The 15,977-nt window shown below is 50.5% G+C and overlaps 1 protein-coding gene across 1 annotated transcript in view; it reads left to right on the forward strand.

Moving 5' to 3' along the window:
* The first annotated feature begins 717 nt into the window (after positions 1-717).
* The window catches only part of SLC22A3 (solute carrier family 22 member 3), a 99,487-nt gene continuing 84,227 nt past the window's right edge, over positions 718-15,977 (forward strand). The window contains exon 1 of the mRNA XM_069598867.1: positions 718-1,240. Within this exon, the coding sequence (XP_069454968.1) occupies positions 809-1,240 (432 nt within the window). The 5' untranslated portion in view covers positions 718-808. The remainder of the gene's footprint in view (positions 1,241-15,977) is intronic.

Genomic DNA, 15,977 nt, shown 5'->3' on the forward strand with positions numbered 1-15,977 from the left:
CAACCTGTAAGCGTCTGAGATCCCTTCTCACTTGGAACTCCAGGACTCTGCACAAGACGCTCAGCCGCTGTGGGCTGCCCAGCTGCTCCTTTTGAAAGTTGGACAATATCTGAGATGTCGCCAAAAATCTAACCTCGCGGAGTCCAAGTTCTGCAGTCGGTCCACTGTTCTGGGACCTGGCTGCCCGGCCTCGGGGGCGCGCGGGGCGGCTCTGCACCGAGGTGACGAGGCCCGGAGGGTGGGGGTCTCCCCGGGGCACAGGAGTGGGACCCGGAGCGCGGGCGTCCTCGGTCCCCCACAAGGTTGCCGCCGGGACCCTCGAGAAACCGAGTTCCAGGAGCCCGGGAGTCGTTAGGAGGCCCTGGAACTTTCTTGTCTGGAAGCCCGACCCAGACCCGCTCGCGGACCGGGCTGCTGGAAGGGACCGAATGGAGCCGCGCGCCAGCCCGGGAAGGCTGTGCGCGTCACTCGCAGTCCTGGGCCGGGTCCCCGGCGCGCGGTGGCGCTCTGCCAGGCCGCGCCAGCCGGGCCCCGCCGCGCGCCCACCCCGGCCCCGCGGCGGCGCCCCCCGGGAGAGCGCGGCCCGGACCTCCGCGGACGCCCCCCTACTCTCCACGCCCCCGGGGGCGGGAGGCGGGGGCCCCGGGGCCCGAGGAGCGCCGTCCGCTGGCGCGGCGCCCAGGGGCGTGAGGCGGGGAGCGCGGGGGAGGCGGCCGGGGCGGGGGAGGCGGCCGGCCGGCCGGCGGGTCACTCGGCAGCCCCGGGCGGCGGGCGGCAGACGCGCTCGGGGGAGGCGGGCGGGCGCACCATGCCGTCCTTCGACGAGGCGCTGCAGCGGGCCGGCGAGTTCGGGCGCTTCCAGCGGCGCGTGTTCCTGCTGCTGTGCCTGACGGGCGTCACCTTCGCCTTCCTCTTCGTCGGCGTGGTCTTCCTGGGCAGCCGGCCCGACCACTACTGGTGCCGCGGGCCGAGCGCCGCCGCGCTGGCCGAGCGCTGCGGCTGGAGCCCCGAGGAGGAGTGGAACCGCACGGCGCCCGCGCCCCCCGGCCCCGCGCCCCCCGAGGGCCGCGGCGACGGCCGCTGCCAGCGCTACCTCCTGGAGGCGGCCAACGCCAGCGCCGCCCCCGGCGCGCTCAGCTGCGCCGACCCGCTCGCCGCCTTCCCCAACCGCTCCGCTCCGCTCGTGCAGTGCCGGGACGGCTGGCGCTACGCCCAGGCCCACTCGACCATCGTCAGCGAGGTAAGGGGCCCGGCGGCGGCGGGCGGCGCGCGGATTCCCGCGGAGGCCGGGAGCCCAGCAAGCCGGCCGCCGGGACGGTGCGCGGAGGCTGGGACCAGTCGGTTACCTCCGGGCCCCCGCCAGCTTCATCCTGCACTCGGAAGGGCTGCGTCGCAACTGCCCGCCCCGGGGTTGTGGCTTTTCTTTTTCCCCCTCTCTGCTAGGGAGTTAACGAGGCTTCCCTTGTGGTTCAGCAGGTAAAGAATCCGCCTGCAATGTGGGACACCTGGGTTCGATCCCTGAGTTGGGAAGATCCCCTGGAGAAGGGAAAGGTACCCCCTCCAGTATCCTGGCCTGGAGAATTCCGTGTTAATAGAGAGGTGCTTTGGTTGCAGGGGTGAACGAAAACTGCCCTAGAAGCCGAGGGCTAAGATACTTCGCGCACGCCTTCTTGGGGATCCGAGCATCCAATGGGATGCGCGTTAGCTCTGAGCTGTGTGTGAGCAAGTAGTCGGAAGGGACGGGTGGACGAGGGTAGAGAGAACCACCGCAGAATCTGGGGCGAGCGACACGGAACAGGTCCGCGCCGGCTGGTGGTCTCCAACCGGCAAAAAAAAGAAAGGCGAAATCTAAGTTTGAAGGCAGAGCCACCCACGTGATTATCTGAAATGCAGAAGGGCAAAGGTTGAGGCTATCCTGGGAGCAAGATTTTGGTAAAACTCCTTTGGGGCAAAGGGCAACATTTGAGACAAGTTGGGAAAGCTGAGGTTTTGAATTTAAAGAAAAAAAAAATCCCCTCTCCCAAGCATGCAGAGTGAACACCCCACTTACTGTGGGTGGCTGCTGGGAGCCGGGTGGGGCACTCCTCACGGTTGGGGTAGCTGGAGCGGGCAGTCCCCATGGGCTTTTTGGCTACGTCTGGGTCGCAAAGAGTTGGACATGACTGAGCGACTTCACTTTCACAAGGAAGCAGGGCATGGCAGGTTAGGTGCCCTCTCCCTTGGCGGCAGGGCTGTCTTGATTGGCTCTAACCTCAGGGACCCACTGAGCTCAGGTGGATGGGATGAGCAGTTTTACTGAACTGTGCCTGCAATCCCAGATCAACTGAATTTCCAACAAATGATTGAATGTGCCCAGGCAACTGGGGTGGGGTGGGAATGTCTTTAATTGATCGTCACAAGGAGTGTTTAAGGACCACCTTGAATAATGGGGGAAAGCACTGGCTTCAGGGTTTGCAGTGCCTCTTCTGCCTGTAAACAGTGTTCTTTGATCTGGTGACCACATCTCTCTGGTGCTGGGGTGGTCGATCTTTGAGGTTACGCATGCTCTGTGTGTGAACACGCTGTGTAAGGTCCTCTGCTAAGAGCTCTAGAGATCAAACCCCGGTCAGGCCATAGCAGTGTGTGTCTGGGGTACTTTAATTTCTACCTAATTTGTGGGTCACCATCAGGACTTGCTTTATAGACTGGTGGTGTTAGGGATTTCACTCTTGAAATGAATGGGCGTGGGAAAGGGTATTATCACCAGTACTTCCTTCGAGTTGCATCCAAGGTGGCTGCTTCTATTCCATCCAGTATGACTGCTTAAGGCTACTTTCCAAGCAAACCAGCAGATGCCCCTTGGAGAGTAGACACCTGATTTTTGAAGACGTGAATCTCAAATGAAGAATGAAATGAGCCTTAAAAGCAGAAGGCACACACACTGCAGGGGGGTTTCCCTGAAGGCATGACCCATGCACATCAGAGGAGAGAGACGCTGCGATACCTAACCTCAGATGCCTCATTCTGGACTTCCAGGCTTGTTCCAAGCCTTCCAGGGTTATTTCAAAAGAGGGATGTTTATGAAGTCTTACGATGCTCAAAAAGGCACTGTGGAAGGCACCGCACATCAGGACCTGGGACTGCCTCCAGGTGGCTGTGTGGCTTGGGTGGATTGCTTGACCACTCTGGGCTTAGCTTTCTCATCTGTAGTATCAGGGTTTGGATTCAGCCCTTTGTAGTCCTACCAGCGCCATCAGTGACATCACTGGATGGCTGTTCTCAGTGTAATCAGCACAATGACAAAAATCTTCAAGGAAAACTAAAATGTTATCCAGAATCCTCTCTTAAGGCCTCTGACAAGTTTCGGAAATATATTAGAGATTATTTTTTCCTCTCTCTCTTTTTTTTTTTTTTTTGGTCCAAAACTGACTGCTTCTTCTAGTTTGTTTTTAATGTTTTGATTCTTGAGAGGAAGCCCTCTGTCTGTTCAGGAGGTTCAGCATCTAGAACAATTCCTTCCCTCTTAGAGTTCTTCACTGCTAATACACAGCTGTCTTTGGTTTTGCATGCGGTCCAATTAGGGTTTATTTTTCATATTCTATCAGAGTGATGAAAGGAACTATAGTTCTATCTCTGACTCACACCATGTACACAGAGTGTTTTCAAGGACTTAAAAATCTATTGTATTAATCACGGAAAGGGAGGGTGAATCGGGAGAGCTCAGAAGGTGGAAGCGGAGCCCAGATTCCATCACGACCCCCTGTGGCTGTCATATTTAATCCTTGCACGATTGCAGGAAAGAGAGCATTGTCCCAGCCTTGCAGAAGGGGAGCCTGAGGCAAGAGAATGTGAAGAGACCTACCAGCGTCCCAGACGTTCCACATATCAAGTTGGGTCTGGATCCAGGGGGTCTTGATTGTGAATTGGTCTCCTTTGGGCCAGGCAGCGCTCAGGGTCCTTGGAACAGGTCCACACAATGCGATACCGGATCGCTCACACTTCAGAACCTGCAAGAAATCTTGTTGAACCTCCCTGTTTACTTAGTTACTATCCTGGTCTCCACTGACCAGCGTGTCATTTTGTTTCGTTTCACGGTGTCGGGAACATGATACGATGCAGATGGGGCGGCTGTCTTCCCTGTCGTGGGAAGGGCTGTGCTCCCGGCGTGAATGCTGCAGAATGGGCACTTCAACCTCAGCCACCCCTTTTTTCATCTTCCAAAGCGAAACAAGCACCAAGGAGTTAAGTCAGAAGTCAGTGCCAAGTGCAGGGCTGTTTTAGTCCAGCTCTCCGTCCTGTTTATCCTGCTCTAGGCAATGCAGTGGATTTTTCACCTATGTGGAAGGTCCTCAACACAGACTTTTCTAATGTCTGAATCTCAGCCTTATCTGGTTGCCAGACATTGGGCAGAAGAAAGCATGATGTGTTGTGGACAAGTCCAGGCCCTCCCCACCCAAATATTTCAGTTTCTTCCCCAGGGAGTGAGTCTTTGAAACTGATGTTGAGACTTTGAAATACTTGCTTGGTGGATGATGGAGAGGGGCGCTCCTCTCGCACTAGGAACCAGGCTTCAGAGCACCATTAAAAATAGATTGAATTGCCCTTTCTAGATTATTCTTTCTCCCACACATAAAACATGAAAGTGCATTTGAGGGAAGTGGCTGTCCCACTGAAGAAAGCGGAGCCTGCTTTGACCTTGGGGGCTGCCCTGGCGTTTCTCTGTCTCTGCTCTGCTTCTTGCACATCCATCCCAGGACAGGCGCCCAGCCTCAGAGATCAGAGCCATGAGCGTCTGGTCCTTGCTGTCCCACCAGTGTGGAGACACACTGCTGTGAATACTGGAGAGTGGAGGTTAGCCAGGCTCCCCGTTTATTCTGAGTTGAGTTTCTGATTTGCTCTGGGCCCTTGGGAAAGATCTTACTTTTCTATTGTTTTAATTTTCAACATGACATTTGCCTTCCCCATTTTTTTGCTGATCAACCTCACCAGAGCATCTGTTTTGTTATTACTTCAAAGGATCGACTGTGGCACTGTTCATTTTCTATTTCTCCTCTTTTATTTCTTTTTAGTTTCATTATATTTTTAATATAAATAAAAAGTTATTTTATTGGTATATACTTAATTTACAATGAATTTCTACTGTACAGCAAAGTGATTCAGTTGTACATGTGAAGTGAAATGAAGTCACTCAGTCGTGTCTGACTCTTTGCGACCCCATGGACTGTAGCCTTGTAACCTATCAGGCTCCTCTGTCCATGGGATTTTCCAGGCAAGAGTGCTGGAGTGAATTGCCATTGCCTTCTCCAGGGGATCTTCCCAACCCAGGGATCGAACCTGGGTCTCCCACATTGCAGGCAGACACTTTACTGTCTGAGCCACCAGGGAAGCACTTACATTCTTTTCATATTATCATAGGATATTGAATATGGTTCCCTATGCTGTACAGTAGGTCCTTGTTGTAGAATTTAGACTCTTCATTTCAATTCTTTCAGTGGTTACCCCTGAAATTCTGCCAGGTTTACTTAACTGAGTCTAAATTGAATACTACAACCGTCTCCTAAACAATCTAGGATCTTAAACACTTTGATTCAATCACTCCTGTATCACAGGCATTAGTAGCCAATATTCTAGGTTTGTTCTTTCATTGTTAATTTATGGATTTTGTGCAAATCATGTATGTTTGGTTCACATTTGCCCTTCATCTAATCATCCATGCTGTTTCACTTTCCCTGCTTCTTTGTTTATGTACATCTTTAAAACGATTCTATTTAGTTTGTATCTCTTGATGGTGAATGTTCTCCACTTTTGTTTCTACGGAAGTGTCATTTCACCATTATTCTTAAAAGATAGTTCTGCCAGGTAAATAGTTTTATTTTGCCAGTTATTTTTCCTTAGCCCTTTCAGGCAGAGAAGGCAATGGCACCCCACTCCAATACTCTTGCCTGGAAAATCCCATGGAGAGGAGCCTGGTGGGTGGCTGTCCATGGGGTCGTGAAGAGTCGGACACGACTGAGTGACTTCACTTTCACTTTTCACTTTCATGCGTTGGAGAAGGCAATGGCAACCCACTCCAGTGTTCTTGCCTGGAGAATCCCAGGGACGGGGGAGCCTGGTGGGCTGCCGTCTATGGGGTCACACAGAGTCGGACACGACTGAAGTGACTTAGCAGCAGCAGCAGCAGCAGCCCTTTCAGGATGTGAGCTCTGCCTCTAGCTCTCATTTTGCTTTTGAAAAGCCTGTTGTTAGTCTAATTGTCCTTTTCTCTTGGGTTGTGTCTAGGTGGGTATTTTTTGTGTTTATCCAATTTAGTATGCATTGCTTCTAAAAGGTCCCTGGCGTAATAGTAGGCATTCAGTAAATAGCTGTTGAACGAACCAATTGTATTTTCTTTAGCTTTTCAGACTTATCTTCCACATCACAATGTTTCTATTTAGCACTATCAAATCTGCTGTTTAAATGAGTTCATTGAAGTTTTTTTATTTCAGCCCTTATCTTTTTCATTTCTCATTTTTTACCTTTCAAATATCCCTGGTCGTGTATTGCTAGTCTCTTACTGTTTGCTCATTTTTGTGTTTCCATTTTTCAGTTTTTTAAATGTTTTACATATGACTAGAATACTGGAGTGGGTACCCATTCCCTTCTCCAGGGGATCTTCCCGACCCAGGGATCAAACCTGGGTCTCCTGCATGGGCAGGCAGATTCTTTACCATCTGAGCCACCAAGGAACCCCAGCTCTATATTTTATATCTGGTAATTACACTCCCCGAAGCCTTTGATGTTCCAAACACCTCACTTGTTGTTTGTTATGTGTTTGGCATTTGTGTGTGTGTTGGTCGAGGTGAATGAGTGAGCAGTCATCCCGCTCTGTGTCTGCAGCTTGGTGTCGGCTGCAGAATGGCCGAGCAGGTCCATGCAGTGATGTGTGTATGAACCCAGAGCCAAAAGAGATGAGAACACAAAACCGCATCTCCTGCTTTCTTCTGGCTACTTATTTACTATGTTACCAATGGCAGCTCCATTGAAGTTTATTTAGCATTTACTATATGCTGGGCGGGCCTCCCTGGTGGCACAGTGGTAAAGAACCCACCTTGGCAGTGCAGGAGACATAGTAGACACAGGTTCAATTCCTGAGTTGGGAAGATCCCCTGGAGGAGAAAAAGGCACCCCACTCCAGTATTCTTGCCTGGAGAATCCCATGGACAGAGGAGCCTGGAGAGCTGCAGTCCATGGAGGTCACAAAAGAGTCGGACATGACTTAGCAACTAAACGACATATGCTAAGCGTTGAGCCAGGCTGGTCTATGAAGATGGCTAAGTCTTTCTCCCATGAGCTCAGGGCCTGGCAGAGAGACTTGCCCCGAGATAGCAAAAGGCCGCAAGTGGTGACAGGTGTGGTGAAGGGATGCCTTCTTCTGATTAACTGGGGCTGAATCAGAGCATACTGAGCACTGACCTTGACTGCAGCCTCGGGGGACAAGGAGGAGCCCGAGAAGAATATATGAGGGGAAAAATGTTGCCTGTGCACATGCCCTCATCTTCATCCTTATTTATTCGTAGCCATTCAAGTGTCCCCGGAGCAGTGACTGATGGATATTCCTGGGACCCACCCACAGACGTGGACGCAAAAGATAGGAGTGGTGTTCGGGAATCCTCATTGTTCACACACGTGTAAGGCCCGTGCAGGTGGCCCCGAGACCACATGAGGACCGTGACAAGATCCTCGTGGGGTGGAACAGCCTATGTGTGGTTGAAGCGAGTGCCAGCTCCCCCAGACACTCTGCAGGCCTTGGGGCAGAAGCGTTGGCCCTTTCCTCAACCGGGAGTCCCACGCTTTATCTGATGAAGTGCTGCAGTGTACTTGCAGAAAGCTTGGGGGTCTCCAGAGATGGGCAGCTGACAGTAAAGCCCTATAATTGATTGGAACGAGGTGCCCACAGCTGCACCACACTCCCTGGGAATCTTGGCGCACCATGGGGTGGGGCTTTGGGCACAGGCAGGAGCGCAACCACAGGGGATGTCCAACAGACAAGGCATGGATGTCTGTACTTTTCTATGTATGGGTTAAAGACCCTTGGCATCAGGCAGTTTTCTGTAACATCGTATGGAGAAACCCAAGTGAACTTTTTGGCCACCCTGATATGATGGAAAGAACATCCCTGTCCTTTGGGGTCAGAGAGATCTCAGCCTAAAGCCCAGCTGCTCCATGTTTCCACTTTAAGGACAAGTCGCAGAACCTGCCTGAGCCTCAGTTTCCTCAGCTCTAGAATGAACATAATTAGGAATTCCCTTGCAGTCCTGTGGTTAGAACCTGGCGCTTTCACTGCCTTAGCCCAGCTTCAGTCCCTGGTTGGGAATTAATATCCCGTAAGCTGCCCAGTGCCACACACACACACAAGAAATTTCCTTGTAGCTCAGATGGTAAGGAATCTGCCTGCAATGGAAGAGACCTGGGTTCAATCCCTGGATCAGGAAGATCCCCTGGAGAAGGAAATGGCAACCCACTCCAGTATTCTTGCCTGGAGAATTCCATGGACAGAGGAGCCTGGTGGGTTGCAGTCTTTGGGGTCGCAAAGACTGGGACACGATTAAGCAACTAACACAGATACACACATAATAACACTTTCCTTAGTGATTGCGCCGCCATACGCATATAGAGTGCCTGTCACCGTGCCTGGCCCTAAGGGATGCTCAAAAAACTGGATCCTGTTAACATATAGAGTCTTGAGCTGGATGGGGGTGGGGGAGGGAGAGAGGAGATAGATGCTGGTTCAGACTTGACCCTGGAGCTGTAGCTTGCTGGCCTCTGGTCAAGTGCAATACATCACTAATAAACTTACCTTCTATGTTAACAGGCACTGATTTCCACTGAGGCCGAGAGTACCGTGTCCTTTTCCGCTGAGACGCACAGAGAGGCTGTATTTCCCAGCTCCCCTTGCAGCTCGGGGTGGGGGTGGTCCCGTGATGGAGTTCTGGTCAGTGATGTTGAGAGAAACACACACCTGGAGGCAGGAAAACCTTCCTCCTCGCAGTCTCCCCTCTTCCTTCCTTCCCTCATCTACGTGCAGAGAATCCCGGGGCCCCCGGAGAGGGCCAGGTCCTTAACAGGATGGGGTGCAGATCTTGAAGCCTGCAGGAAGGGGAGCCCCTATCTTCCTCCCCTTTATTTCCTCTTCGTGAGACTGTGGAATATACACTGTCTTATGTGAAGCCACCGAGATTTGGGGGGGTGGTTTGAGCCTCCCCTGACAAATACACATTTTGTTGTGTTTCTTAGAGGCTGCCGGCACCTGGTGCAATGGTAGGGAAGCTGGTTCCTTCGAGACGGTCCCCGCCTTGGTCTGTATGCAAGGTCACCATGAGCTTGTCCAAGGGCCCTGCAGGCCCCCTCCTCTGCAGGCTTCCCTCCTGCAGCCCCTGCAGGACATGCCTGGTTCTCCTCCCTGGGCTGTGAGCGTGCTGCTTCTTTTCCTCCAGATACCTTTCCTCTTTCTTTTTGAGGCCGGTCCATTTTTTATTTTATTTTTTTAAATCTAAAGATGCAGCTGTGCTGTGCGTGTTCAATCGTGTCCGACTCTTTGCGACCCCATGGACTGTAGCCCTCGTTTCCTCTGTCCATGGGATTCTCCATCAAGAATACTGGAATGGGTTGCTATGCCCTCCTCCAGGGGATCTTCTGAACCCAGGGATCGAACCTGCACCTGTTCCGTCTCCTGCATTGGCAGGCAGATTCTTTACTGTCTGAGCCACCTGGAAGCCCAAAGATGCAGCGAAGAGTTACCTGTCCCAGAAATATACCTCCTTTCCCCCTCCCCTCCTCCCCCTGCCCAACCCTGCGGGTCTGGTCCCCTTCCTCTGCCCAACCACCCTCTCTGTTTGCTGAATCAGACTGCAGCTTTCTTGAGGGTGGAGACTATTTAATAAACACTTGTAATGAAATCACAAATGGCATTTAATAAAATCTTGGTTAAGGTAAGAAGTAAACGAGGAAGGGATTGAGTGACAAATGTGCCCCCTTTTAGAACTTTGGCTCAGCCAGCCCTGAACTTGACCTTCATAGATGATAATGAGCTCTTTCCTGCAACAGTGCTGCTTCACTTTTGCATTAATCCTGTATATTAATTTAGAGAAGAACAGACATTTTAACAGTTTTGATTTTTGAACATGGTATATTTGGTGTCATTTGAATGTGGTGTGTTGCTGCACTTTCTTAGGTGTGATTGAACATCTCTCACGATGTTTTGTACTTTTCAGTAGGAAGCTCTTACACAAATTCCCTGGATTTATTCCTAGGTCCTTTATTAATAACTTAATTAATAATTAATTAAGTACAGTGCTGCTTCTTCACAGCTTGACCCTCCAGGGCTTGTGTCTCCCTCTCCCTCACGCCCACGGGATCTGGTGAATCACGGGGTGGCTGGGGTCCTGTAGGAAGCCCCCCAGCTTCCTGGAGCAGGGGGACAGCAGCCCCACTGCTGACCCCCATCTGCCAGGGTCTCTGTCATCCTCAGATGACTGGGGGATGCAGCAGGAGGAGGACCGCTGGCTCTCGGGGGCCATAATTTTAGGCGCTGACGTCCATTGTGCAGAGTAGGCTTTGCTCAGCTGTCCTGGCGCTTTCAGGCCCGTCTGTGTCATCAGCCGAGCCGGGCACAGGTGCAGAGTGCAGGTCAGCGGGGGGCGCCCGGGGCCGGCTCCCAGCAGTTCAAGGGCGCAGAGCTGAGCCCTCCAAGGCCTTCGAGGGTGGGGTGCGGGAACAATGCCCACCTGTCAGAACAAAATAAAACCTCTTCCACTTTTCCTCTTTTTTTTTTTTTTGTCTTAGACTATAACCAAGAAAGGAAACTTACTTCTCTTCTGTAAGGAAAAAGTCAAGTTTCTTAAGGTTCCTGGTATAGCCCTCTAGAAGGACGATAACATGAGCACAGTAAATGATGGCTGGCATGACAAGTGAGAGTTCAGTAACATGGCTTTTGAAGGATTACTGCACTCTGACTGTTTTGTGCTTGTAATAAACCAAATCTTAATAATTTTGTGGGTGAATGCTTGTATAATACTAGAGAATAACAATAAGGGATGCAGTTGAGGGACCCATACGAAGGTGAATCAATAAATGTGATTTTTTTTTTCCAAAAAATCTTGCATTTCAATGGTATGACTAGTATAGGCCTCACCAAGTACATCCCTCAAAGTGCACGACTGATTCAGAAGTTATCTTTAAAAACTATGATCAGGAAAATGAAAAATAAAAGTCCTCAGATGAGTGTGGTGGCTCCTGTAGAATATTTTCTACCAGCTTAAATCCTAGTCTCTGATTAGATCAGTGAAGCGGGTGGTGTTGTACAAAGGGTACTGATCCCAGACGTGGGGTCCCTGACACAGGTTACTGGGAGTAGCCTTCTTTTATGGGTTTTGTTGTTAACTTGTGTTGTATTTATTTGTAATAAAACCCGAAAATAAGTGTGACAGACTGTGTTTTCTTATTTCTTAGAAAATGGTTCAGGGACGAAATTTGGAGACTTCAAATAAGGTGAGGAGTGAGAGACACGACTCTGGCTGGGCGTTTCTGGTTCCTATACAGGAAACAGCAAACCACCCACCTTCTCCTCCTCCTCCAAAGGATGGGGGACATTTTCATCTTGGGTTGGTGTCAGCTGCATCATCTCGGTTGTTCAGTTGCTCAGTCGTGTCCAACTCTTTTGTGACCCCGCAGACTGCAGCACGCCAGGCTCCTCTGTCCACGGAACTCTCCAGGCAAGGATACTGGAGTGGGTTGCATTTTAGCAGTTATCAAAATAGAATAGTTTGCTTTTTCTTGTAAGACAAGTTAGTAGTATATCGTAGTATAGACCGCGATTTTATTTTTTATGAAGTGAAAAGCTTATTTTATGACTGCTTGTGTAACAGAGACAGATTTGGTTAAATGGCAGTTTTCAGTGAAAAGCCATTAGCTCAGTGGTATCCAGCGTGAGAGACCCAAGTAGTGAAAGTGAAAGTCGTTCAGTCGTATCCGACTCTCTGTGACCCCATGGACTATACAGTCCATGGAATTCTCCAGACCAGAATAGTGGAGTGGGTAGCCTTTCCCTTCTCCAGGGGATATTCCCAACTCAGGGATTGAACCCAGGTCTCCTGCATTGCAGGCAGATTCTTTATCAGCTGAACCACAAGGGAAGCCCAAGAATACTGGAGTGGGTAGCCTATCCCTTCTCCAGAGGATCTTCCTGGCCCAGGAATCAAATCAGGGTCTCCTGCTTTGCAGGCAGATTCTTTGCCAACTAATCTACCAGGGAAGCCCACATAAAGACTTAGATGGAGCCAGGGCCTCGGCAGGTCCTGCTGCCCAGAGGGAAGAATGTTGTCCTGATTCTTAGGACGGGGGGACCCATGAAACAGTTTGGTATTGGTGACTCCTGAGCTCTTTGAAAGCTTTTGCAGTTCGTGTTATGAAGATTCTGGAGTTAGAGCCCACCTCCTCGGGAGCCTGAGGGTACCACTCCCTGCCCCCCTAACCCTGGAGGTACCAGAGCATCCATTGTCTGGATGGTGCTCATGTGAAGTTGGTGGGCCCGCTCCCAGTTGCGATCACGGCTCCCCACCTTGAGCACAGTGCACGCCCTCTCATCACTCTCTCTGCTCGAGAGCGTCATGTCTCGGCCGCCTTTCCCAGTGGTGGCGTATGCCCCTCGGACGCACAGGGTGGATCTGATGTCACGGGGCTTCTGCCAGCTGGACCCGGCATGTGGCCGACAGCACAAGATGAAAGACAACATGTGTGTCTCTTGCTCCCGGGACGGATGCTGTAAGCTGATGCCTCTCAGACACCAGCAGAAAGGCCAGGCCCCAGAACCTCTTGAGATCAATGGTAGCACATTTATGGGAGTTCTAGGATCACGGAGAAGACAGTGTGTGCTTTTAATATGGCTAGTTCTTTATTAAGAGAAATGTTTTGGAGACACTTATTGAGAAACGAGTGCCCTTACATTGTCCTCCGGCGAGGATTTCAAAGCAAACCCTCATGGGGAAGTCACGGTGGATAGTTAATTAAATTGTATTAAATATCCAGGGGAGAGGAGGAGAACGCTAAAATGGAAAGTAATAGCATTTAATTTGGCATCAATTTTTAAAAAATCAAATAGAGAGGTTTTAGAGGTTCTGGAGTGTAAAGAAAATTGTTCAAGAACCATTCCTGCAGAGAACCTTGCTCTTTCTGTGTCTGTCTCAACTACTTGGCAATAATGGTAGTAACACATTCACCTGCGGCGCCTACTGTCCACCAGCCCGCGTTGCCGCAGGATGACTGTGATGCCCTGTCCGGCATGTATGTATACAGGGCTCTTTCCCCGGAGAAGGAAATGGCTACCCACGCCAGTGTCCTTGCCTGGAGAATCCCATGGACAGAGGAGCCTGGCAGGCTATAGCCCATGGGGTTGCAAAGAGTTGGACATGACTGAGCAACTGAACCACCACAAAAAGGGCACTTCCAGAAGAATTTTGATTTTTAAACCAAACCAAGTGCATTACAAGATGAAATAAAACTACCTTTGTATTTATCAGCTGTAGAAAATTAGCTAATGACCATTTATTGTTGCAAAACTGTGAATAAATGATCAAATTTTAGACCAGAACTGGTTCAGTGTGGCCCCTCTCTAAGGCAAGCGAGTAGCTAAGGACACAGGCTCGCTAGGTGTGTGAGCACGGGTGGATTTCCTAGTTTGAGACTTTTCCGAGCTTGGGTTCTCACAAAAAAAGGGAATGATTGCATTTATGGAGTTCTGATGGGAGGTTATGCACGGAACGCATGCATATCCATTGTCTGCCCCTCGCTGGTTACAGATGTTGAGCGTGGGCCTCTCTGTCCACTCAGAGAGGCAGCTTTGGCCTGGGAATGCCCGAGGGAAGACTTTGGTGGGCAGAACAGTGAGATTCCAGCCCCAAGGGATCCACTCCCTGGAGCTGGTATAGCTGGAGCTCAGTTATAAAGACTAAGACACGACCCACAGTAGACTCCTTGGAGCTACACGCGTTGGCAGGATGTCTGAACCTCCACGGCTTCAGCTCCCTTGGGCCCGTGTGGGTCTGGCTGGGTTATGGTCCCCTGGCACTCCCTGGCAGAGCCACAGCTTGCCCACTGCCTCTTCTCCAGCCCCAGCTTGTGTGAGACATTTGGAAAAGAACCACAGTACCATTCTAATATGAAACTCTCTCCATCGCGTGTTTTCTTCACAAGTAGCAGAAATCTTTCAATAAACCTGGACGGAAAACATCTGCCTAAAAAGGCTCCGGGTAGAAGGCCGCCAGTGGGGCTTGTGCTTCTGTTCTGTTGGGTCAACGAGACAAATTTGCTCCGTATTTGGGACAGTTTGCAGTGGAAGGCAAAGGCACCCCGCTCCAGTACTCTTGCCGGGAGAATCCCATGGGCGGAGGAGCCCAGTGGGCTGCAGTCCATGGGATCCCGAAGAGTCGGACATGACTGAGCGACTTGACTTTCACTTTTCACTTTCATGCACTGGAGAAGGAAATGGCAACCCACTCCAGTGTTCTTGCCTGGAGAATCCCAGGGACAGGGGAGCCTGGTGGGCTGCTGTCTATGGGGCCACACAGAGTCGGACACGACTGAAGTGACTTAGCAGCAGCAGCATCCTGTCATAGTTTGCTTGTCATGTCATGAGAACTCAGCCTCAGAGAAAAGACCAAATGACTCCCCTTGGTCCCTGAAACCTATGAAATGAGAGCAGAGCCGTGATGGTGGGTCAGGAACTGTGACTATTGAGGTTCAGACTGGGGTTGAGGTAAATTTGTGCTAAGTTGCTCCATAAATGAAGCAACCCAGTCCTCTTGACATTGAATAGACACTAAAATGTAAAGCATGAACGTAACTTAACACCCAGGAAGGACAAAAAGTCATACTGTCACGTATTACACGGGCTTCCCAGGTGGCCCAGATGGTAAAGAATCTGCCTGCAATGCGGGAGACTCAGGTTTGATCCCTGGATCGGGAAGATCGCCTGGAGGAGGAAATGGCAACCCACTCCAGTATTCTTGCCTGGAGAATCCCATGGACAGAGGAGGCTGGTGGGCTACAGTCCATGGGATCCCCAAGAGCCATGGGGACATGACTGAGCAACTAACAACGTACTATGTATAACCGTAGAGTTATCGACACAACTTTCCTGCTTAGAAACTTTCTTCTAAGAAGAAAATGACCAGATGACATTAAAATACAGTCAGCTCGTTTAATCCTCGCACATACCATCAGGCATGGTTTGTTATCCCTGTTTTGTAGAGAGGGGAAGGCAGGTGAAGAGAGATTAAGTAACTCACCACCAGTCATAAGCTGCAGGATGAGAGAGCTGGAAAAGATATTTTTGATGTCTGAACCAGCAAGAGTTTTTATTTTCTCTTTTTGGCTGTTCCGGGTCTTAGTTCCCTGAATAGGGATCGAACCCATGTCCCGTGCATTTCAAGGCAGATTCTTAACCACTGGACCACCAGGGAAGCCCCTAAAAGAACTTTATTGATGATCTCTTACCTAAAGTTGCTTTGCTAGTTGCATACATGAATGGAAAGACTCTCAGAAAATAAGGGGGCTTTGTTCAGAGAAGACAGTCTGGCGGGGCGGGGGGGGGGGGGGGATAAAAACCTCAGGCATCACATGCACCCAGCCTGGAAACTGTCTTCCCATAAAAGGACTTTGCTTCACCCAGTGCAGGGTCAGGACACAAAGAGGTGAAATGGATATGGGAAACCTATAATTGCCTTCCTTGATCTGAATCATCAAAAAGGCAATTGCTCCATTTACAGGAACTAAGATTTCATCTGACCTAGCTTTTAATAGCTAGAGTCTGTTAACGTGTCTAGTAACCACATTATATTTTGCATCATCCAGGTTATATTGTTTAATATTAGTGATTTTTTTAAGAAACTATGTGGCAAGGTGCACTGGGGCTTCCCAGGTGGCACTAGTGGTAAAGAGCCCGCCTGCCAATGCAGGAGACCCAA

This window comes from Ovis canadensis, chromosome 8 (genome assembly GCF_042477335.2).
Source record: "Ovis canadensis isolate MfBH-ARS-UI-01 breed Bighorn chromosome 8, ARS-UI_OviCan_v2, whole genome shotgun sequence".
In the NCBI taxonomy this organism is placed as follows: Eukaryota; Metazoa; Chordata; class Mammalia; order Artiodactyla; family Bovidae; genus Ovis; species Ovis canadensis.